At 43.1% G+C, this 24220-nt stretch overlaps 2 protein-coding genes across 2 annotated transcripts in view; both read left to right on the top strand.

Annotated features, from left to right (window-relative positions):
• Positions 1 to 13730, top strand: part of LOC115197760 (voltage-dependent calcium channel subunit alpha-2/delta-1) — an 81354-nt gene extending 67624 nt beyond the window's left edge. The window contains exons 26-38 of the mRNA XM_029759563.1: positions 132 to 235; positions 861 to 947; positions 1056 to 1123; positions 1439 to 1477; positions 1563 to 1634; positions 3293 to 3445; positions 4760 to 4812; positions 4901 to 4956; positions 5346 to 5472; positions 7509 to 7621; positions 9145 to 9227; positions 9606 to 9694; positions 11614 to 13730. Of these exons, the coding sequence (XP_029615423.1) occupies positions 132 to 235; positions 861 to 947; positions 1056 to 1123; positions 1439 to 1477; positions 1563 to 1634; positions 3293 to 3445; positions 4760 to 4812; positions 4901 to 4956; positions 5346 to 5472; positions 7509 to 7621; positions 9145 to 9227; positions 9606 to 9694; positions 11614 to 11650 (1081 nt within the window). The 3' untranslated portion in view covers positions 11651 to 13730. The remainder of the gene's footprint in view (positions 1 to 131; positions 236 to 860; positions 948 to 1055; positions 1124 to 1438; positions 1478 to 1562; positions 1635 to 3292; positions 3446 to 4759; positions 4813 to 4900; positions 4957 to 5345; positions 5473 to 7508; positions 7622 to 9144; positions 9228 to 9605; positions 9695 to 11613) is intronic.
• A 72-nt stretch (positions 13731 to 13802) lies between these two features.
• The window catches only part of LOC115196709 (hepatocyte growth factor), a 51620-nt gene continuing 41202 nt past the window's right edge, over positions 13803 to 24220 (top strand). Inside the window, exon 1 of the mRNA XM_029757551.1 lies at positions 13803 to 14090. Coding sequence (XP_029613411.1) covers positions 13880 to 14090 — 211 coding nt within the window. The 5' untranslated portion in view covers positions 13803 to 13879. The remainder of the gene's footprint in view (positions 14091 to 24220) is intronic.

Below are 24220 nucleotides of genomic sequence, written 5' to 3'. Positions count from 1 at the left end.
TTCCAGTTTGTTGGGTGTGACTGTTATTTTGATCAAAGTGTAGCCTTGTATTTGAGTAAAATCTTTTAGACATCTGTGTCTTAAAAATGTGCGTACGTGTATGCGTGTTCATGTGTTGGTGTGTGTTTCAGTGCTGGAGAGGAGTGGACAGAGAATGCTGAGACATATGACTCAAGTTTCTACAAGAGGACTCTGGATAACAGCATCTATATTTTCACCGCTCCATACTTCAACAGTGGGTTAACACACACTCACCAAACACGCACGCACGCGCGCGCAAACACACACACTCGCACACACAGGGACCCAAGGGTGTCTTCTCCTCAATGTGGTCTGTCAGCAAACCTCTCTCTGGGGACGAACGGCTTGCTCTACTGGCTGAGATCTGAGATGAGAGGCCCTCTAGTCCCCACTCTCTCTGCTTCCTCTCATCTGTCTATCCCTCCCCTTTCTCTCCTCCTCTCTCCACTCACAATTGTTCATGTACTTCTTTCTTTAGCTCTCTCTCTCTCTGCTACTTTTGACTCCACCTCTATGTATGTCCCTGTAGTATTACAGTACTCTATAGACCAGATCTCTGAGTTAAAGAACCCTTGTCTCCCTTCACTATAAGGTTCCGTTTTTCACTCATACTATACTGCAGTATGTACTCATACTATACTGCAGTATGTACTCATACTGCCAAGCCACACATAATTTATGTCCAGTTACATCAGACCAAACAAACAAAGATTATATTCATCAAACATGATTCTTACCAAGCCTCACACAATTACTGTCATTGTCAAACAAGTGTCACTGTATGTGAATGTGTTGACACTCTTTCCTCTGCTCTCCCTCCCTCTCTCTCTCTGCTGCAGAGAGCAGGGAATCAGGTTATGAGTCAGGTATTCTGGTGAGCAAGGCTGTAGACCTCAACATAGATGGAGTCAACCTCAAACCAGCTGGTGAGTGGACAATACTGTCCCCATCCCCTTAGCCGGGTGCTTAGTTGTTGCAGTGGGTACTTCTGAAGGGCTATTCAATAAAAAAGTGTTTCTGAATATGTCTTGTAGTGGTGGGGGTGAAACTGAACGTCTCTGCCTGGATGAACAGCTTCATGAATGCCACCATCAAAGTCAACGTAAGGAAACACTTTTCCCCATAGGGTTAGGGTTTGGGTTAAGAAACTATCACTTATATTGTGTTTGCTCAACAAGTTACCCTTCATACATGATGGTGTGTGTTCTAATGTGTTTGCTCAACAAGTTACCCTTCATACATGGTGGTGTGTGTTCTGATGTGTTTGCTCAACAAGTTACCCTTCATACATGGTGGTGTGTGTTCTGATGTGTTTGCTCAACAAGTTACCCTTCATACATGGTGGTGTGTGTTCTGATGTGTTTGCTCAACAAGTTACCCTTCATACATGGTGGTGTGTGTTCTAATGTGTTTGCAGTGCAAGGATGAAATCTGTGGCTGTCTGAAGAATGATAAGGTACTATGGCCTATCTTACTTATGAAAAATATTTTGAAATGTTGATAATGTTCTATACTGACTGATGTTCTCTCTCTCTCTGCAGCACGTTGACTGTGTCATCCTGGATGATGGCGGCTTCCTGCTGATGTCCAATCAGGATGAGTATATCACTCAGGTGAGTCTCCATCAACCAATCAGCTTGTTCTGTCAGAGACAGGTATGTTTGCTCTACCAGTGCAGGGTCAACATTCTGTCTGGCTATAGGACGGTTTCCCAGACCTAGATTAAGCCTTGTCCTGGACTAAAAACATGTTCAATGGAGAGGATTAGCCTTAATCTGTCTCCAGGAAACTGGCCCTTATGGAATCTGTTTAACTGATCTGGATGTGCTTTTAGCCAACCCCTCTGACTATTATTGTAATGCTCGTCGTTAGAAGGAGAAGTGGACCAAGGCGCAGCGTGGTAAGTGTTCATGATACTTTATTCCAAGAAACACTCAAACAAGAATAACAAAAAGCAACAAAACGAAAGCCAACAGTTCTGTCAGGCATAGACGCTAAACAGAAAATAACCTCCCACAAACACAGGTGGAAAACAGGCTGCCTAAGTATGATACCCAATCAGAGACAACGATAGACAGCTGCCTCTGATTGGGAACCACACTCGGCCCAAAAACAAAGAAACAGAAAACATTCTTCCCCACTAAAGTCACGCCCTGACCTAACATAGAGAATAATAAGGATCTCTATGGTCAGGGCGTGACAATTATGATTGTCACACCCATATTTACATTTTAGTTATTTAGCAGATGCTCTTATCCAGAGCGACTTACAGTAGTGAATGCATACATTACATAAATGTTTTTCCCGTACTGGTCCCCCATGGGAATCGAACCCACAACCCTGGCATTGCAAACACCATGCTCTACCAACTGAGCTACACATGACCTAATAAGATATGATTTTCTTGTATTGTCCTCTGCTTCTCTAACACTCATTAATACCGAATGACATATCATATTTCACATGACAACAAACAAGTATCTAAAGCACAGATCTGAAAGAAAATGGCTCTATGGCATCTACAGTATCCTGAAGTTAGTAGAACATAAATCCAATGCCAAGACACTCCTGTTGGAATGAGTACTAAAAGGTTTATATTGGTTTGGCTGGCCACCAGATCTCTTCTCCTGCTCCTCTCTTCATCTCTGCTTCATCTGACCTGGATAACTCCAACCCATCACTCACTCACATAGGTCATGTATACGCCTTATGACATGATTATGACATGGGTATGACATCGTTCTGAGCCCATTGTGTCCTGTTAGAGTGTGTTTGAAAGCTCCTGTAGGACAGAAGTCTGCTTCTCCAGCAGAGTAAAGGGTTAGTCTCTGGAACAGTATCAGAGAAAGGGAGAGGTTCCGACTCTGTTATGGTAACCTCTATTAAAGAGAGAGTTCACCCCTGTATCAAAGTTGGACAGATGTTTTCATACATTTCATGTGGTCTAAAGTCATGCTGAATCTGCTTTGTGTATCCTACTATACTCCTTAGGAGAATCCTGCGGGCTTCAATCCAAGTGAATGGCATATTTTGGCTCTACTTTGTTAAATTGGATTAGGTAGTTCAATCCTCCCCATTCATTTAGGATCAAGGCTTTCTAATGCATAGAGCAGGCATCCATTTTGCGTCTTTGGTTGTTGAATGCTCCTCTAGTTCTCTGTGGGGTGTCTTGAGTACAACCTTGTCCTCTGTGTGTATAGATAGGTCAGTTCTTTATGAATAAATGTGTAGGTGTGGTTGTTGAACGCAGCTCTCTGTTCCCTGTACACAGATTGGTCAGTTCTTTGGGGAGGTAGACCCAGTGGTGATGATCAGTCTGGTCAACACGTCTCTGTACTCCTTCTACAAGACTTACGACTACCAGTCAGTCTGCGATCCTGAGAGAGACAGCAAGGCTGCTGCAGGGCCACGGTCTGTCTATGTGGTGAGACACACACACACACACAGCACACACACATGCATAAATGCATTATCTTGCTTTGGTTACATACAGTGCATTCAGAAAGTATTCAGACCCCTTCACTTACGCTACAGCCTTATTCAACAATGGATTAAATCGTTTTCTTCCCTCATCAATCTACACACAATACCCAATCATGACAAAGCAAAAACAGGTTTTTAGAAAATGATTGCAAATCTATTAAAAAAAGGGAAATATAACATTTACATAAGTATTCAGACCCTTTACTCAGTACTTTGTTGAAGCACCTTTGGCAGCGAGTACAGCCTTGAGTCTTCTTGGGTATGACGCTATAAGCTTGGCACACCTGTATTTGTGGAGTTTCTCCCATTCTTCTCTGCAGATCCTCTCAAGCCCTGTCAGGTTGGATGGGGAGCGTCGCTGCATAGCTATTTTAAGGTCTCTCCAGAAATGTTCGATCGGGTTGAAGTCCGGGCTCTGGCTGGGCCACTCAAGGGCATTCAGAGACTTGTCCCGAAGCCACTTCTGCATTGTCATGGCTGTGTGCTTAGAGTTGTTGTCCTGTTGGAAGGTGAACCTTCTCCCCAGTCTGAGGTCTTGAGTACTCTGGAGCAGGTTTTCATCAAGGATCTCTCTGTACTTTGCTCCATTCTCCCATCTCCACAGAGGAACTCTGGAGCTCTGTCAGAGTGACCAACATGTTCTTGGTCACTTCCCTGACCAAGGCCCTTCTCCCCCGATTGCTTAGTTTAGCCGGGCGGCCAGCTCTATGAAGAGTCTTGGTGGTTCCAAACTTCTTCCATTTAAGAATGATGGAGGCCACTGTGTTCTTGGGGACCTTCAATGCTGCAGACATGTTTTGGTACCCTTCCCCAGATCTGTGCCTCAACACCATCCTGTCACGGAGCTCTACAGACAATTTCTTCGACCTTGTGGCTTGGTTTTTGCTCTGACATGCACTGTCAACTGTGGGACCTTATATAGACAGGTGTGTCCCTTTCCAAATCATGTCCAATCATTTGAATTTACCACAGGTGGACTCCAATAAAGTTTCATAGCAAAGGGTCTGAATACTTATGTAAATAAGGTATTTCTGTTTCTTATTTGTAAAACCTAAAAACCTGTTTTTGCTTTGTCATTATGGGGTATTGTGTGTAGACTGATGGGGGGAAAAAATATTTAATCAATTTTAGAAAAAGGCTGTAACGTAACAAATTGTGGAAAAAGTGCAGGGGTCTGAATACACTGTATATGTGTATATTCTGTCCTTATGTTGTGAATTGTGCACTCAGTGCTGCTCTCCTCTCCACTCTCCAGCCCACTATAGCAGACATGCTGAGTATAGGTTGGTGGGCCTCCACTGCTGCCTGGTGAGAAAAATGGTCTGGTTACTGTAACAACTGTTTAGATATGGTCTGCTGTTTAGACCAACAGTAATGTGTTTGTTTGTCTCTCTAGGTCGATAATACAGCAGCTCTTCTACGGTCTCATATTCCCCAGCTTCCTAGAGGCAGGTGAGTGTTAGGGTACAGTATATTGGATGTGATTATGCAACAGTCAATTTATAAAGGTACAATATGTTTGTTGTCGCTAAAATGGGCTGTTAATATAGTGTAAATATCCTTGGGCTTTGTTTGCTTGTTTGCTTGTTTGTTGATTTGGGTTTTTGGTTGAGTATGGTGACAGTAGTGGATTCTCTCTTTCTCTGTATCTCTCTCTCTCTATCTCTTTCTCTGTATCTCTCTCTCTATATCTCTTTCTCTGTATCTATCTATCTCTTTCTCTGTATCTCTCTCTACATATCTCTTTCTCTGTATCTCTCTCTATCTCTTTCTCTGTATCTCGCGATCTCTCTCTCTCTGTATCGCTCTCTATCTCTTTCTCTGTATCTCTCTCTCTCTAGCGGACTCAGATGATGACATGTCAGCTAACATGTTTAAGGAGAGCTGTATCACAGAGCAGACTCAGTACTTCTTTGACAACGAAGAGAGATCCTACTCGGGAGTCCTTGACTGTGGAAACTGCTCCAGGTGTGTGTGTGTGTGTGTTTGTGTGTGTGTGTGTGTGTGTGTGTGTGTGACATATAAGGGAGATTCTCCTTCCTGGATAATTGTAGATCCAGAATGGGGTCAGTTTCTTGCCTTCCTCTGTGTTTTCCAGCTCTGTCCAGGCAGCTGCTGTCGGCTGTGCTCTGATCAGACACATTACATTGATCTGTCAGAAGCTGGACACAGGGGGAAACAATGTTTGCTGAGAGCCCTCTCCCAACCTTTTCCCCTGTTTTTGTGCTGCAACTCACATGTGGTGTGAGGGCTGAATGTGGGTAGAACTGCAGTGGGTATATCAGCCCCATGCGACGGACGTTTTTCTCCTCAATATTAATTACTAAAGAAGTAAACTCTAACGAGCACCATAAAGAAAGAGCTATTCCACAGACAAGAGGAGAGGGTTGCTCCACTGCCCTGTAGTATGTGTGTGATTTATTAATTGCCGTTTTTTCATCTGAACCACATATACACCACATGACCAAAAGTATGTGGACACCTGCTCGTCGAACATCTCATTCCAAAATCATAGGTATTATTATGGAGTTGGTCCCCCTTTTGCTGCTATAACAGCCTCCACTCTTCTGGGAAGGCTTTCCACTAGATTTTGGAACATTGTTGCGGGGACTTGCTTCCATTCAGTCACAAGAGCATTAGTGAGGTCAGGCACTGATGTTGGAGTGATTAGTCCTAGCTCGCAGTCGGTGTTGCAATTCATATGTGTAGGCCAGTCAAGTTCTTCCATACCGATCTCTACAAACTATTTCTGTATGGACCTCGCTTTGTGCACGGGGGCATTGTCATGCTGAAACAGGAAGGGCCTTCCCCAAACTGTTGCCACAAAGGGGCTCTGTGCAGGTCCGCAACCCACCTTGGGTCGCGACCCTACTTTAAGAAAAGCTGGCCTAGAATCTCATTGTATGCTGTAGCATAAAGATTTCCCTTCACTAGGACTAAGGGGCCTATACCGAACCATGAAAAACAGACCCAGACCATTATTCCTTAGGCAGGTAGCGTTCTCCTGCAACCGCCAAACCCAGATTCGTCCATCAGATTGTGAAGCGTGATTCATCACTCCAGCGAACGCTTTTCCACTGCTCCAAAGTCCAATGGCGGTGAACTTTACATAACTCCAGCCAACGCTTGGCATTGCGCATGGTGATCTTAGGCTTGTGTGCAGCTGCTCGGCCATGGAAACCCATTTCATGAAGCTCCAGACGAACAGTTATTGTGCTGACGTTGCTTCCAGAGGCAGTTTGGAACTCGGTAGTGAGTGTTGCATCCGAGGACAGACGATTTTTGTGCGCTACACACTTCAGCACTCGGTGATCCCGTTCTGTGAGCTTGTGTGGCCTATCACTTCTTGGCTGAGCCGTTGTTGCGCCTAGACCTTTCCACTGGCAGGGCAGAAATTTGACGAACTGACTTGTTGGAAAGGTGGCATCCTATGGCGGTGCCACGTTAAAAGTCACTGAGCTCTTCAGTAAGGTCATTCTACTGCCAATGTTTGTCTATGGAGATTGCGTGGCGGTGTGCTCGATTTTATACACCTGTCAGCAACGGGTGTGGCTGAAATAGCCAAATCCACTAATTTGATGGGGTATCCACATACTTTTGTATATATAGTGTATATCACCATGGTAGCCCATATGTGTGATGTCACGGGAGGCGGAAGGAATGAGCAGCGTTTACTCTTATCTGAGGCAGATAAAGAGCATGTTGTGTGAAAGCTTTGTTAGTCTGTTGGGAGTGTTTCCATTTGTTTCGGGGTTGAAATCTAGTGGAGCCTCTTCCTTCTGTCTTGGAATAATAGTGAATTCCATTGAAAGAATAATATAACATTCCAATGGAAGGGAAGTGTTCTATCTCCTCTCTCCCCTCTCATCTCCCCCCTCTCATCTCCCCCTCTCATCTCCTCTTTTCCGCTCCTCTCCTCTCCCCCTCTCTCACCTCTCCTCTCCTCTCATCCTTTCATGATGTATAATGCTAAGTAGCTTACAAACACTTTGTGTGTGTTTCAGGATGTATCGAGCTGAGAAGCTGCCCAACACTAACCTGGTGTTTCTGATCACTGATGCCAAGGCCACCTGTCTGTCTTGTGACCCCAGACCGCTAAGACAAGCTGAGCAACCCTGTATCCTTTGACACACACACACACACACACACACACACACACACACACACACACACACACACACACACACACACACACACACACACACACACACACACACACCTCTGCATTAGACAAACGGTAACAGAAGCTCAGCAGCACTGTATCTCTCTACATGGTGCTACCATTATCAACATAATACCAAGCCTATGTATTGAAACCACATGGCTATAGATAAGAAGTACCCTCACATATAACTACATCATCCATCAGCAGGACACATGGTAGTACAGTTGTATTCATTTAGTTAGTATTACTGCTGGAGTGAAAAACTCTAGTCATGTCTAGTCATATGGAGCTATGTATCTGAATGGAACATCTGGAGCCCACGTTGGGATCACTTTGAATCACTGTGTGTGTGTGTGTGTGTGTATACGAGACATATGTGTCTGGGGATTTAGCTTCCTGCTGGTGTAACAGTAAAAGTGTCATTGTCAGAGGTCAGAGAGGGGTCAAACCAGAGGCCTGTAGTTTATTACGACTCAATATGCTGATAATGAGGACTAAACACACTCACACATACAGCGAGATAAGATATAAAATGTACACACTCCCTGTATTGCACACTATTTATCAGCAACAGAGTCTGTCCAATCACAGTGTCATGTTCAATCATGGTGAATGGAGTTGTGAAAGGGTAATACTCTGCCACAGACAGGGTGATATGTCTGAGTTTGTAAGGGAGAGTGTTAAAGGGTAATACTCTGCCACAGGCAGGGTGATATGTCTGAGTTTGTAAGGGAGAGCGTTAAAGGGTAATACTCTGCCACAGACAGGGTGGTATGTCTGAGTTTGTAAGGGAGAGCGTTAAAGGGTAATACTCTGCCACAGACAGGGTGATATGTCTGAGTTTGTAAGGGAGAGCGTTAAAAGGTAATACTCTGCCACAGGCAGGGTGATATGTCTGAGTTTATAAGGGAGAGCGTTAAAGGGTAATACTCTGCCACAGACAGGGTGATATGTCTGAGTTTGTAAGGGAGAGCGTTAAAGGGTAATACTCTGCCACAGACAGGGTGATATGTCTGAGTTTGTAAGGGAGAGCGTTAAAGGGTAATACTCTGCCACAGGCAGGGTGATATGTCTGAGTTTGTAAGGGAGAGAGTTAAAGGGTAATACTCTGCCACAGACAGGGTGATATGTCTGAGTTTGTAAGGGAGAGCGTTAAAGGGTAATACTCTGCCACAGACAGGGTGATATGTCTGAGTTTCTAAGGGAGAGCGTTAAAGGGTAATACTCTGCCACAGACAGGGTGATATGTCTGAGTTTCTAAGGGAGAGCGTTAAAGGGTAATACTCTGCCACAGACAGGGTGATATGTCTGAGTTTGTAAGGGAGAGCGTTAAAGGGTAATACTCTGCCACAGACAGGGTGATATGTCTGAGTTTCTAAGGGAGAGTGTTAAAGGGTAACATGGGAGTATTGTACTAATAGGAGGTGTGAGTGTGTTAGTATTTCCTTAGTGTGTGTGTGTGTGTGTGTGTGCAGCCCAAGGTCCAGACCCATGTGAGCTGGCTCAGAACCCCAGATACAGGAAAGGACCTGATGTGTGTTTCGACAACAACATAGACGTAAGTTCTCTTTCTCTATCTCTTGGTTTGAATGTTCTTCATTGCCTGATTGCATGAATATGTTTATCTGTTTTACATTTTGCTCTCAGTGATCTTTTTTGTTCCATCAAATGAACTGGTTGCTTGCATGACAGGTCTTCTCATGTTCATTCTCTCATCTTTCTGACATATTTCATTAAGTTATATCATCCTGCATTATTGCACCCTTTATACTGACTTTCATTAACTGGCACTACAGTAACTGTCATTTAGTGTTTTTGCATGAAATCTTCATTCTCATCTTTACATTTTTTCTTTCTCCTTGTATCTTTTTCTATTTCCAATTTCCTTCCTTCATTTTGCATCTCCATTGGCTGCTTCTCTTGTTTGACATGGTAGGACGAGCCCCTGTGTCCAATCAGCGGTGTCTCTGGTCTGAGTCCTGTCCCCCTCCTCCTGTTGCTGCAGGTTTTGATGCTGGGCCCTGGGTCAGTGTCATTCAATACAAACTGAACTGAGACATGTCACTCCAGCACTGTTGATAGTCAGGCCTTACACACATCAACTACTAACTGACCTGAAACCTGCCAATAATCAGACTTTACACATAGCCACTACTAGCTATGTGGTATCAATTACTACCTGGCTTCTAGTACTTCCATCAAATGCATAATCCCACTTGGATAATCCCAGAGCAAAAGAAAGGCATCTACCACTTGATCATGTAATTCTACACCAGGGGAATAGTGTACTGTTAAGTCAAGTGGATGTGGATGGAATGTGATTGATGGTGAGAAGGCTGTAACTGGGAGTGTGACATCATCTCCTACTCTGAAAAATACTGACATCACTCATGTAAATATTTAACATACCCCACAGTATTTCCCTTGCCTATTCTGACACACAGTCTTCGTACTGCCCATAATAGACCTGTCACACACACACACAGGCCGGTAGCGATGTTTAGGCTGGCCTGGGAATGGAGGGTACAGGTATTATATAGTGGATATAGATCCTCTTTGGAGAGTGAATGTAGGACAAAGCCCTCTTCCCCAACTGAACGATGGAAGTTCCTCTGCAGTCTATATTCCCTCTAGAGTAAATTGAGGAAGCAACAGATGGGTTTCCTACCTTTGACGATGTGCTGTACTGTACGACACACACACACAAACACACAAGCATACACACACACCAAGGCCAAGAGCATGCACAGATATTTACTTTACTTTACTGACTTTATTGTTGCAGTGTCATGTACACGTTTAAAGTGCCGTTTAAGTAACAAAATAAATTGACAATCAACTTTCATAACAGTTGCATACCAATAAAAAGATACTAGCCTGCTGGCCTTACTGGGTCGATAGGAACATTAGCCTGCTGGCCTTACTGGGTCGATAGGAACATTAGCCCAAGCTTTTTAGGAGGGATATCACACCTGGCACAAATGATTGTTTAGTTCGGTTTTTCTTGCTCAGGGGTGCCCTATACCTGCACCCAGAGGGGAGTAGTTCAAAGTCCAGGTACAGGGGGTGACTTGGGTCTAAAATGATTTTGTGAGCCTTGTGGAGGGCCCTGACCTTAAAGATCTTATCCAGGCCTGTCTGTTTGACTCCAAGTACCTTGCATGCTATGGTGATAATCCTTCTCAGCATATTTCTCTGACTGACAGTGGCATTGCCAAACCAACAAGCAATACAAAAAGTTAAAATCCTCTCAATGAAAGATTTGTAAAACAGAGTCAGTATAGTACAGTCTACATTAAAAGATGCCAGCTTTTTGAGAAAGTACAGTATCTGTTGGCTCTTTCTGTAGATCAGGTCTGTACATTTACTCCACTGAAGCTTATTGTCCAAGAGGACACCCAGATGTTTGTATTCCTCTACAATTTCTATGTTCTGACCTCTGATAGATGTTGCTGAGGTAGGTGTTGTACACTTCCTGAAGTCTACGCACATCTCTTTGGTTTTGTTGGTATTGAGGACTAAGTGTGATTCCTCACACCACTCTACAAAGTCATTTAGGACCGGGCCATGGTGTTCCTCGTCATCATGCAACAGGCTGATCAAGGCAGTGTCATCAGCGAACTTAACAAGGTGTCTGTCAGGATGGGAACTAGTACAACTATTAGTGTACAAGATGTACAGGAGTGGGGACAAAACACATCCCTGAGGAGAGCCTGTGTTGGTGTTGCGTATGTCCGACACGTGGGGACCTATTTTGACAGATATCCTGAACACTGGCATCAAACAGGAGGAGGACACACACACACACACACCGATATTTCAATGATGTTGCACTCTCCTGAACGCAGCCTTGTAATATGTGTTTAATCTGTTATTTGCCACATAATCTGGTTTGAATTATCTCATTGGCTGCCTGTCTGATTAACGTTTGTTGTGTCCAACAGGAGGATGATTCTGACTGTGGGGGTGGGACCTCTCTAAGCCCCTCCCTCTGGCCCATGTTGGGGCTCCAACTACTGCTGCTGTGGCTCCTCACTGGCTCCCGACACTCATGACCCCTACACAAACACACAAATGCACACACACACACATACACACTCACATCTCACTTAGACAGTGTTTTACATTGGACTGTTTTCTGACACCCCATCCTCTGAACGTAATCACTGATGTGTTAACTCACTGCCAGTATGGAAGAGGAGTCACTCTCCTGTTCTCCAATCGTTTTCCAATGCCAAAGGGTGCTCTCTCCCATCGGTCACTTCTCTTCTCCACCATGTTTCAATTGCCTGAGATATTCTATTCTATTCTATTCTATGGTGCAACATTAAGAGCTAACCAAACCCTTTAATTCTGTAGTATCTATGTATTGGTTTGAGTCTGAGGGAGGTTGAGTGGCTGTCCTTCATGCCAACATATTATTTTTCACTGACAGCAGATTATTTGTGTAGGCCTAGTTGTTTGTATTATTGTTGCTTATGATATTTATTATATGTAGAAAAAGATCATTATGAAGACAACGAACACTGTAACTGAAATGGACAGCAAAGTTCTCAATAATCCAACTGTTCCAGGTCAACCAGCAGTGAGTAAATAGATGCAGTAGACTAGAGTAGGGTTCACTCAACAGAGAGCTGACTACTATGACACCAAATAAAGCTCCTTAGAGTAATGGGGATAGTTGGCCCATGAAAGAGACTCTGATAACATGTAGGGTCAAATCATACTTTAATATCGTTATGGCCATGGTGCCAATCTATGACCTGAGCCAAATACTTTTGGTGTGCTTAATTTAGCTTCACTTGCTGAGTGAGCATGGTTGTACTTTTGGGACTACTCCATTGGTTCCATTGCACCGGGAAAGCGAAATCTAGTGCAACTCAAGTGATACACTATCTATTTGACCCAGGTCTTTAGAGATACATATACAGTATAGCTTCATTTGATGCATCAGATTCCTAGTGCCTATGTAGCGTCAACATCCCATTCATATATCCAGAGTTAATCTTTGATGGGGAGTCATTGGAATGATGTCTCAATGTGTCCCAGTTGCACGCCGTACAGTATGCTTTGTGTAGTAGTAGAGCAGGAGCAGTAGCTCAGAGATATGTTTCTTATGTTACATAACTAGCTGGTATCTATCTAGCCTGGGGGTCAGTCTCATTCACCTTCAGTCTGCCAGACAGACTTGAACCCACCTCTGTAGAACAATGTGCTCCTGAAGTTAGTTTCCTCTGGATCCCCAGACTCAGGATTTCAGCAAAGTGAAAGACAAAAGACTACAGGAGTTTGTTTCACATGCCCTGGTGAGCAGACAACTGGAGAATGATATCAGCATATACAGTATAAAGACTGTTTCTTTTCCGTCTTCTACTGCTTGTTTCTTCTTTGTGTTGCTCTCTAAGTGCTGTCAACCAGACGCTGAAAGCTCGGTGTCAGAATGCTGCAATGTGACGGAATAAGTCTGTTCGATGTTGGACGCTCCTGAAACCATGGATAAGTCACTGTTTGGCCATGATGGAGAGGACCAAGGTACAGGCACTGTTACCACAGACCTAAACCACAGACAGTTTCAAGTCTTACCCCACTCTTATCCCAACCTTACCAAAGTTAAGTTCACTGTAAGCTACACATTACAAAAAAGCAGCACTATAACCCTAACCCAAAATGATGAACAAACAGCTCATGTTATGTCGTTTTTACATCAGGGCCTATCGCTGCCTGCGTTGTCCTTTCTGCCATGGCCATCGTGTGACTAACTGGTTTGGCGTTCAGGATCATGCCTGTTTATCGGAGTCGCGTGTTGACGTGTGTGTAACACCAAGGACATTATGTAGCCCTGGTACAGGCATGTCCCTGGGGTAATCCTTGATTGTGCTTTAATACATGACTTACTCTTTTGTGGAACTTGACTAGCCTGATTCAATTTTGTATACATTTGTACAATAATGATATTTACTGTAAAAAAAAAAGAAACTGAAAAAAGGAGATATAATGTTTATATAACTTGGTGGTGATTCTTGTGCAAATATGATGTATTCACAATAAACATATAGTATTGTTATGGTCTATTGATTAGCTGTTCGCCCAACAGGAGAGTATTTTATGGACATCCAGCTTGGCACAGCAGATGGACATAAAAGAACCGCTTACTGTTTGATGTCCCCTGTTCCCACAAGTAATACTTCAATAATGATTTAATAATAGTTCATGCTGGAGAGATCAAACAGCGGGTCACAGATCAGGACAAACATGGTATTATCTTTCAGCTGCGCAGAGCAAGGTCAGGATACTGCTACAGATGAGGTGAGGGGAGAGGACATCTCTCCCTATCGCTCTGCGAGAACAACAGAGAGTGGCTCCCAGCCTTTCCACTGTGTTAGGAGCCTCGATACAGAGTCAACTGTACCGTCGCTGACAGGTTAGTAAATAACTAATCATGCAGTTACATGGATGTACTGTACAGCACTGGCTTGTAATGTCTGCTTAATGATGAATGTCACTGTATGCAATTCTAATCATTTATCAGTGTTTGGTTTAATATCATAAGGTACTGACAGACATGCAATGACCATGGCTGTCTAATAGACATACAACAAAAATATGATAAGATGTTCTTGTGTTCTCTAGCACACTGATAACAATACGTTTTTCAAAATGCAATAATGCTCCTCAGATTCTCTGATAGACTAATAGGGTATTATGCAACTATGACCAACCATTAGTTACAGTGAGTCTGCCTGTGGCAAAGATTTTCAGTGCTTTCTTCAAGGCTTGGGATTCATTATGCCAACTTTTAATTGATATTTATTTTCTCATAATGATAATTTGACTATCACTACTGGACTCCCTAACTGATCATAGTACAGGGGTTCTCACTGAGAATGACCTGGTACCAATGGAACATTCTTCAACCACAGAGTGGTTGAAGACCTGCAAACTGTGATAACACCCTTTACATCATGGGATATTTGTGGATGCAAATGTTGTATCTAAGATGCTTTTGGAGAAATATAGTGCATATGCCTTCTTCTTTCTTCAATCAGAATGATTGTTCTAATACCTCAGTGTAATGTGATGGCAGTGCTGCTTTCTTTGCCCCACGAACACACACATACCCACACAGCATTACCGTGGACAGGTGTCCATGCAGATGAAAGACAGAGAGATGTGTAGTGACATAGCATGTCCCCTGTACCAGACTGTGTCCCTGGATGGGCCCACAAGTCCCCTCTCTCTGTGATGTCTTGACGGGGAGAAACCGACTTGACCTATTTTCTGCTCTGGTCAAGCATCACGGCTGTGACAGGCCAGAGTGTCTTTAGGTTTATGTTGTTGTTGTTGTTTATCCGATGTTATATTTGGATAAATTCAACTACTGTTCATTTTTTGAGCTTTGTGTTTGTTATACTGGGAAAGGAAAGCTCAAAAGGATCACGTTGGGCTGTACTGGCCGGTCTTGGTGTGTGTGTGAAGGGATGGTTAGCCTGGGGGGTCTGTGTGTAATGTGACTCCTTGTCTGTACTGATGGGGCTCATAGCAGCCATGGTGAAGGCTATCTCCTTACATGCCAGTGCTCAGAGTTAACGGAGACTGAGGAAGAGAGAGAGAGTGAGCGAAGGAGAGAGAGGAGGGGGGATAAAGGAATTACCTCAACTTCAGAAACGGTCACAGGAAAAAAAGCCTTATTTTTGACTGAAATAACATTACCTTACACATAAAGAGTCAGCACACTGCTATGTGTTTCTGAGTTGTGCTATATTGAACGTGGGAACTATGATGTTCAGCTGAGAGAAAGACAAGCACTGTCTCTGATCAGAGCACTGTGCGTTGATATAGACATTTGATCCTCATTAGTAAACTGGCCACAACCACCCCGAGGCCATAAGAAAGACCATGAACCTAACCTTAACCATACGGCCATTAGACCTAGCCTGAATAAACATCTCTAATCAAGTGGCCCTAATTTAGTTGACCTCTGACCTTCATTTTAATTGGTTGTAGATTAGTTGTTCCAGTCAGAGCAGAGGGGAAGGTTTGTTCCCATAAGCAGGGTCATCATTTTTCAAAAGCTATTTTCTTGTTGTCTGTTTGTTTTAGTCAATTACAAATCTACATTTAAGTAAAACATGTCTAAATATGACTTTTCAAAATTGCCTGCTCATGAGCGTTCTCACTTACTGAGAAAACATAATATTGTAGTGCTTCCCTCATGCCCCTTTTCATGACAGCACTAGCAGCCACGTAAGTGAAAGCTAGCTAACTACCATCCAGAACATTAAGCTAGCCAAGACCAACACCACAAACAAACTGACTATACAGCCACATGTAGAGTGGAGTAACAAACGGACTATACAGCCACATGTAGTGAGTGGAGTAACAAACGGACTATACAGCCACATGTAGTGAGTGGAGTAACAAACGGACTATACAGTCACATGTAGTGAGTGGAGTAACAAACAGACTATATAGCCACATGTAGTGAGTGGAGTAACAAACGGACTATACAGCCACATGTAGTGAGTGGAGTAACAAATGGACTATACAGCCACATGTAGTGAGTGGAGTAACAAACGGACTATACAGCCACATGTAGTGAGTGGAGTAACAAACGGACTATACAGCCACATGTAGTGAGTGGAGTAACAAACGGACTATACAGCCACATGTAGTGAGTGGAGTAACAAACGGACTGTACAGCCACATGTAGTGAGTGGAGTAACAAACGGACTATACAGCCACATGTAGTGAGTGGCGTAACAAACGGACTATACAGCCACATGTAGTGAGTGGAGTAACAAACGGACTATACAGCCACATGTAGTGAGTGGAGTAACAAACGGACTATACAGCCACATGTAGTGAGTGGAGTAACAAACGGACTATACAGCCACATGTAGTGAGTGGAGTAACAAACGGACTATACAGCCACATGTAGTGAGTGGAGTAACAAACGGACTATACAGCCACATGTAGTGAGTGGAGTAACAAACGGACTATACAGCCACATGTATTGAGTGGAGTAACAAACGGACTATACAGCCACATGTAGTGAGTGGAGTAACAAACGGACTGTACAGCCACATGTAGTGAGTGGAGTAACAAACGGACTGTACAGCCACATGTAGTGAGTGGCGTAACAAACGGACTATACAGCCACATGTAGTGAGTGGAGTAACAAACGGACTATACAGCCACATGTAGTGAGTGGAGTAACAAACGGACTATACAGCCACATGTAGTGAGTGGAGTAACAAACGGACTATACAGCCACATGTAGTGAGTGGAGTAACAAACGGACTATACAGCCACATGTAGTGAGTGGAGTAACAAACGGACTATACAGCCACATGTAGTGAGTGGAGTAACAAACGGACTATACAGCCACATGTAGTGAGTGGAGTAACAAACGGACTATACAGCCACATGTATTGAGTGGAGTAACAAACGGACTATACAGCCACATGTAGTGAGTGGACTAACAAACGGACTATACAGCCACATGTAGTGAGTGGAGTAACAAACGGACTATACAGCCACATGTAGTGAGTGGAGTAACAAACGGACTATACAGCCACATGTAGTGAGTGGACTAACAAACGGACTATACAGCCACATGTAGTGAGTGGAGTAACAAACGGACTGTACAGCCACATGTAGTGAGTGGAGTAACAAACGGACTATACAGCCACATGTATTGAGTGGAGTAACAAACGGACTATACAGCCACATGTAGTGAGTGGAATAACAAACGGACTATACAGCCACATGTAGTGAGTGGACTAACAAACGGACTATACAGCCACATGTAGTGAGTGGACTAACAAACGGACTATACAGCCACATGTAGTGAGTGGAGTAACAAACGGACTAAACAGCCACATGTATTGAGTGGAGTAACAAACGGACTATACAGCCACATGTAGTGAGTGGAATAACAAACGGACTATACAGCCACATGTAGTGAGTGGAATAACAAACGGACTATACAGCCACATGTAGTGAGTGGAGTAACAAACGGACTATACAGCCACATGTAGTGAGTGGACTAACAAACGGACTATACAGCCACATGTAGTGAGTGGAGTAACAAACGGACTATACAGCCACATGTAGTGAGTGGAATAACAAACGGACTATACAGCCACATGTAGTGAGTGGAGTAACAAACGGACTGTATAGCCACATGTAGTGAGTGGACTATACTATACTAAACAAGTTGAATATCTTACCTGTGATGAAATGTTTCCACACACTGAGCTACATGTATCGTACGTGGACACCGGGACCCCAAACTTTGAACCAGAAAGAGTTCTTTAAAGGGTTCTCCAATGGAGACAGCTGAGGAACCCTTTTAGGTTCTAGATAGTACAACCCACCATTTTGGAAGTCAATTTGGAATCAGTCAACAATAAATCCTAACATGCCCCAGTATTCCTTTGATTCTCCTGTGGGTGCTGGAATTAAAGTCAACATTCCCAACCTAACCTACAGGATCAGCGGGATGCAGGGTCCCCAGGTGTGTGTTTGTGTTTGGTTTTACTATCCTTGTGGGGACCAGAAGTCATCACAAGGATAGTAAAACAAGGAAAATTCAGACAAGTGGGGACATTTCACAGGTCCCCACAAGGAAAAATGATATTTTAGGCATACAGTAAGGGTTAGGTTGACAATTACGGTTAGAGTTAGAAGTAGGGTTAGCTGTTAGTGTTAGGGAAAATAGGATTTTGAATGGGAATCAATTGCTTGGTCCCCACAAGGATAGTAAAACAAATGTGTGTGTCTGTGTGTGGTGGATTCAAATAAAGTATTTAAAATGTGTTTGCACGTGCGTGTGTTTCTGTTGTCAGTGGAAAAACAGGGAACCCTCTCCAGGTGAATATTGTCAGCGGAACATGTTCCATTTAGACACTGTAATAAGTCATCTGTTGGTGGTTTAAGGTATATGGCAGTCATCAGAGTGTAGCGCTCTGGCTACCGCCCTGTAAAGTCCCCTTAGACGCCCCCCTCCCACCAAACACACACACACACACACACACACACACACAGGAGACTGAACAGAGATTCATTTTGTAGATGGGGTGCCAGCATGTGTAGTAGATCATTCCCAGCTGCTGGGTCCCCGCTTCTTCAGAGGGTAATCAATCTCACACAGACACACACACAGGGGCATTGCAGAGGGTTCACTACCAAAAGCAGGTGTGTGTGCGTGACCCCACCTGAACCCTGTTTGGCATAGCGTGCATCATGTTAACTATCAACATGCTAATTACAAATATCAGTTCTGACACAAATACACACGCACGTGGTAAAAAAACTGCTTCTCTCTCCACCCTATCCACAGGGTGAATTAACAATGTCCACCAGACAACACAAGTTGGTTGTCCCAGATGTATGGCTGGTGATGGTACATACTCATTACAACATGCCACGGTGAAATGAACATGAGGCGGTGTTATAGTGATAAGTCATCCCAGTCATTAATCACCAAAGTCCCGTTTTGAGGAAACCGCAGGTATAACACCTTTATCAGCTGGCACGACAGTAGTGGAACAACTCTATTTCTTTCCTCTTAACGTGGAATGGTCTTGTATGTAAAACGTGGTCTATTCTCTCTGTGTGTGACATATGTATAGAATGGTAAAGGATGTGTGAGTTAAACCGTTATGGTTAGTGGGATATACAAAAGGACAGGGTATTCTACTCGGGGATTGATTCACATCAACACCCAGAAACACTCGCAACAAAGGACAAACACTGAATAACTGATAAGGTTTGTCTTTGGGTGTGTGTGTGTCTGTGTGCAGATGCATCATGCCCATAGGGGGCACAAGGGTACATGCCCCCTCAGATTTGTCCTGTATTTACATTTTTCAGATATTAAATTAATTACTTCCTTTTTAAGCCCACGTTTTATCATAATTATTTATGAAAGATCTGTCAGCGTTATTTTGCAGAGGTGGGACACTGACTGGATCAGGCAAAGAGTACCTCACCCTATTCTCCCTAGTAAGTGGTTCCTTCCAAGGTGCACCACGAGATATGCTAGTCAGGATGCTAGACACTAGTGCATGCAGACAGTATTGTCAGTGGAGGAGGAGCGTGAGTGTAGAGTGACTTGACTTGATTTTAGCTGCCGATGAAGGGAATAAATACCACAAAAAGTTTTGTTTCTCTGCAATACTAGCCACCTAACAATTTTATGAAGTTGGCTATAGCTTGCCAGCTGGAAAGGTTCCCATTCTCCCACCTCATAACTAGCTACCAAGCCATTTCAGCCATTCAGTCAAGTTAGAGTAGCTTGTCTAACTACCTTAGCTGGCATGCCTACTTTAGAAAAGCAAGCCATTACTAAATGTACTGAATTAGACTCACAGTTCTTTCAATCTTTTACCCAGATTTTAGCAGAGATGCATATTTAGTACCTTTAAAACAATAACCACCAGTCAGGAGGATACAGACTGATCAAGAGGTATGCTTAGATATGCAGAAAAATACTTGCTTTAAATGTAATCTGACTCTCTATGATAATATCATAATATTTGTGTATTAATTATGATGCCATGATATGTGCCTGTATTGATGATGTGGGTTATGATCCCATGTCCTGTGTTGTAATTTTGATTTAATATTAAGCTCTGACAAAGGCCGTGAGGCCGATACGTAAAGCTTATTAAAGATGAGTGATACTATCAAGGGCAGTGTGCGGTTTCCTTTTTCCTTCATCGATTTAATATCTTAGGCATGTTAGCCTAGTGGTTAGAACGTTGGACTTGAAACCGAAAGTTTGCAAGATCGAATCCCCAAGCTGACAAGGTAAAAATCTGTTGTTCTGCCCCTGAACAGGGCAGTTAACTTACTGTTCCTAGACTGTCATTGAAAATAAGAATTTGTTAGTTAAATAAAGGTCAAATAAATAAAATGTTAATGCAGTATATTCAGATGTTTGATTTACAACAGTCAGAATGACATCCTCACTAAAATCACTATTTAACAGGTTTTTATTTAGCTAGGCAAGTCAGTTAAGAACAAATTCTTATTTTCAATGACAGTCTAGGAACAGTGGGTTAACTGCCTGTTCAGGGGCAGAACAACAGATTTGTACCTTGTCAGCTCAGGGATTTGAACTTGCAACCTTTTGGTTACTAGTCCAACACTCTAACCACTAGGCTACCCTGAGAGGTATGCTTTGATAACCTATGCAAGGGGGTTCCCAAACTTTTTCTGAACACAACACCAAATTGACACTAGAAAATGCATGGGATCCCACTTTGAAAAAAGGATATTCACTAGTTAACTCTGTGTGTTCATATTCTCTCAGTTTTAGGTCTCGCAGGCTTGTCCAACACATAATAATGACACAGAAATTCATTATAATACTGTAAAAGGCCCTTAGTTGAAACTAAAAGGTTGTATTCTATACTCATTTGAGAGAAACAAGTTTTTACTTTGTTTGATAAGATTATAGTTTTTCTCAGGGGACCCCATTTCAATTCCGAGTTTGGGAACCACTGACCTTTGCAGAAAAATATATTTTTGACAGAATTTGTCATAATGATAAAGCTGTTCCATCCTCAAGTACTTCGTGCCCCCTCTAAAATAATGGGTTCATGACGCCCCTGTCTGTGTGTGTGTCTGTGCATGCACGTATGTATGTGTGTGTGTGTATCTGGTGGATTGAGAAGGAGCTGCTGTATATCATTAGGGAGTGTGTGTGTGTCTGGCAACAGTTAAAAGTCTAAGGGCCTTGGTTTACAGACTGGAAGGAGGTTTGACAATGTATATAATGATTGCAACATCAAAATGTAGTAGTTTAATTTATAGTTAGCTACAGAACAACATACCATGTTTATGTAGCAAAAGAATGTCTGTGTGTGTGTGTGTGTGTGTGTGTGTGTGTGTGTGTGTGTGTGTGGACTGTGCCTGTCAGCACGTTTTAATTAGCAGTGGTGGTCTGACAGGATGTGTGTGTTTGTTTACAGCAGGATCGTCTGACACTGTGTCTGTGTTTACGCCCTCTAAACAAACACACACACACACACACACACAGCAGGACACAGGAATATGTTTATAAAAGGATGTTTTTATTTCCTTTACCCCCAATTAGAGGTACATATCTGAGACCCCACTCCCCAAACTCCTCATCCTTCAGAATCACCCAGTCTAGGCTAGTGGCAAGGCCTCCACATTTTTGTATTTGTTTTCTTCACGTCTCTAATGCCGCCTTTTTATGAAATAAATTGCTGCAAAATTGGTTACATTTATAGATTTTGTGACGCACCCCTAAACCAACAGTTCCCAATCTAGGGGTGACGACCCCATGTGGGGTTGGCTGATAGGAAAATAGGGTTACAGGAGAATTTCCAAAACCCTGAAAAAAAATGATATATACAAATACAAAAATATTATAATATTGTCTTTGTATCTCAAAATCATTGTAATGTGCTTAACCTTAAAAATATAAAGAAAAATTATTAAAATCTCAAAGATAAAATTCAACCAGAGAGTGCCCTTAGATCATGGGAAAAGGCTGCACTTGACCTTTGCACTTGAATCATTCCCACCGTGAATGGTTGGTCCCGCTACGCTATGAAACCACACACTGTTGCAGAGACGCTGATATTACCGTCCGCAATTGATATGGTGAAAACAATGTGTGGGGAGGCGGAGGCACAGAAACTTACAACAATACCTTTGTCAGATATCACTGTTTAAATACAAAAACACTGACTGAACGACTCAAACTCCACAGCTTATGCTCTCCAAATGGACTTTAGCTGTGAAGGCCGAGATGCCCATGCATTGACTTATGTTCGCTATACATGTCAGGGGATGCTATTCACGAGGACATCTTGTTCTGTCTCACGATTCCTGAGCATAAAACGGCATATGGGATGTTCAGTGTGCTGCCTGGCTATATTGACGAAAAACAGATTCCACATGGGATTCCACATGGGCTTTTGCACAGATGGGGCTCCATCTATCACGGGACGGCGGGCAGGTCAAAGGGAATACGCTTCCTTCTCCTTCTGAGCATTAATGCTGTGTTCAAAACAACTGGGAACTTGGAACTGGAAACTCGGGAATCTCTGACTTTAGATTTCAGTGCGTTCAAGATAACTGGGAACTCATAAAGAAACAACCTCCTACTGGGATTTTTTTTTTGAACAGTCATCCAACTCGGAATTCCAGCTCGGGAATTTGGGCCTCTTTCTAGAGCTCTGACTTTCCAACCTGAAGTTCACTGACGTCATGATTTGACCTCGTATTTTTACGAGTTTCCAGTTGTCTTGAAATCACCATAAAATTCATGGTAGGCTACCCTTCACCAGCTCATAACTGGTGAAGGGTAGCCCAGGGGTCCTGGGCCAAAAAAGTTTGGTAACCCTTGCCCTAAACTCAAACAGTGCAGAATAATGCCAGGCTGGAGGGGGATGGGCCACATAAACTAATGTAATCCTATATCGCAAGCTCTAATAGACAACTTCCAAGTCAAGTGTGCTCTCATTCAGTGCTGTATGGTCCCGCTTGACAAAAATACATACAGTTACACATGTATTTTGACATTGTGGTTATTGTAATCGGCTCTAAGGAAACAAGTGGGCTCAGACATCGAAATTACATTTTTGGGGTTCAAGGTTCCTTGAAGGATTTTGTATCTTTACCCCTTACTCTTGCAATTTAGTCAGCGGGTCTACCACAGATTATCTTTGGGGTCAGCCTGGATTTGGCCTCAAATCCAATATGGCTGTCATAATACCATTTGTGGAGGTTAAATCACGTGTAAATATACATTTTGTAAATGAGGCATATATATTTTTAAATTGTATACAACACTCATGCCCATAAAGACGACTGTTGTGGTGTAAAAAAAATGATTCTGCTTCAAATATGGCCAACTGAATTTACTCGTTCGCCTACAAAGATACTGCCCTGTTTTAATTTGTGTTGTGTTATTCTGTCTTTAAAAGGGTTTCCATAATGCTCTTGGTATAACTAGGACTATGAGTGTGTTTGAATAGCTGAAGCCAACTAGCTTTTCAATGTGTGTTCAGGTTTTTCACGACACAAGCACATAGCCACTGGGCACAGACGTCAGTTCAACGTCTAGTTTTGATTTACATTTGGTTGAGTTGTCAAATAACGTGAATTCAATGTGAAATCAACAACAAAAAATGTAATATCATATTTAGGTTCAAATCTGGGTGAGAAATAGGGCTTCCCGAGTGGTACAGTGGTCTAAGGCACTGAATCGCAGTGCTAGAGGTGTCACTACAGACCCAGGATTGATCCCAGGCTGTATCGCAGCTGGCTGTTACCAGGAGATCCATGAGGTGGCGCACAATTGGCCCAGTGTCGTCTGGGTTAGGGGAGGGTTTGACCGGCCGAGATGTCTGCTCTAGCTACTCCTGTGGCAGTCCGTGCTCATGCATGCCTACTTCGGTCGCCAGTTGTACGGTGTTTCCTCCGACACAACGGTGCGGCTGGCTTCTGAGTTAAGTGAGCAGTGCGGTGTGGCAGGGCCATGTTTCGGGGGACTCTCCCGTGTCC

The sequence above is a fragment of the Salmo trutta genome, chromosome 7 (genome assembly GCF_901001165.1).
Source record: "Salmo trutta chromosome 7, fSalTru1.1, whole genome shotgun sequence".
In the NCBI taxonomy this organism is placed as follows: domain Eukaryota; kingdom Metazoa; phylum Chordata; class Actinopteri; order Salmoniformes; family Salmonidae; genus Salmo; species Salmo trutta.
The sequence above is the reverse complement of the archived record's forward strand: the minus strand, read 5'-3'. Positions and strand labels throughout refer to the sequence as shown.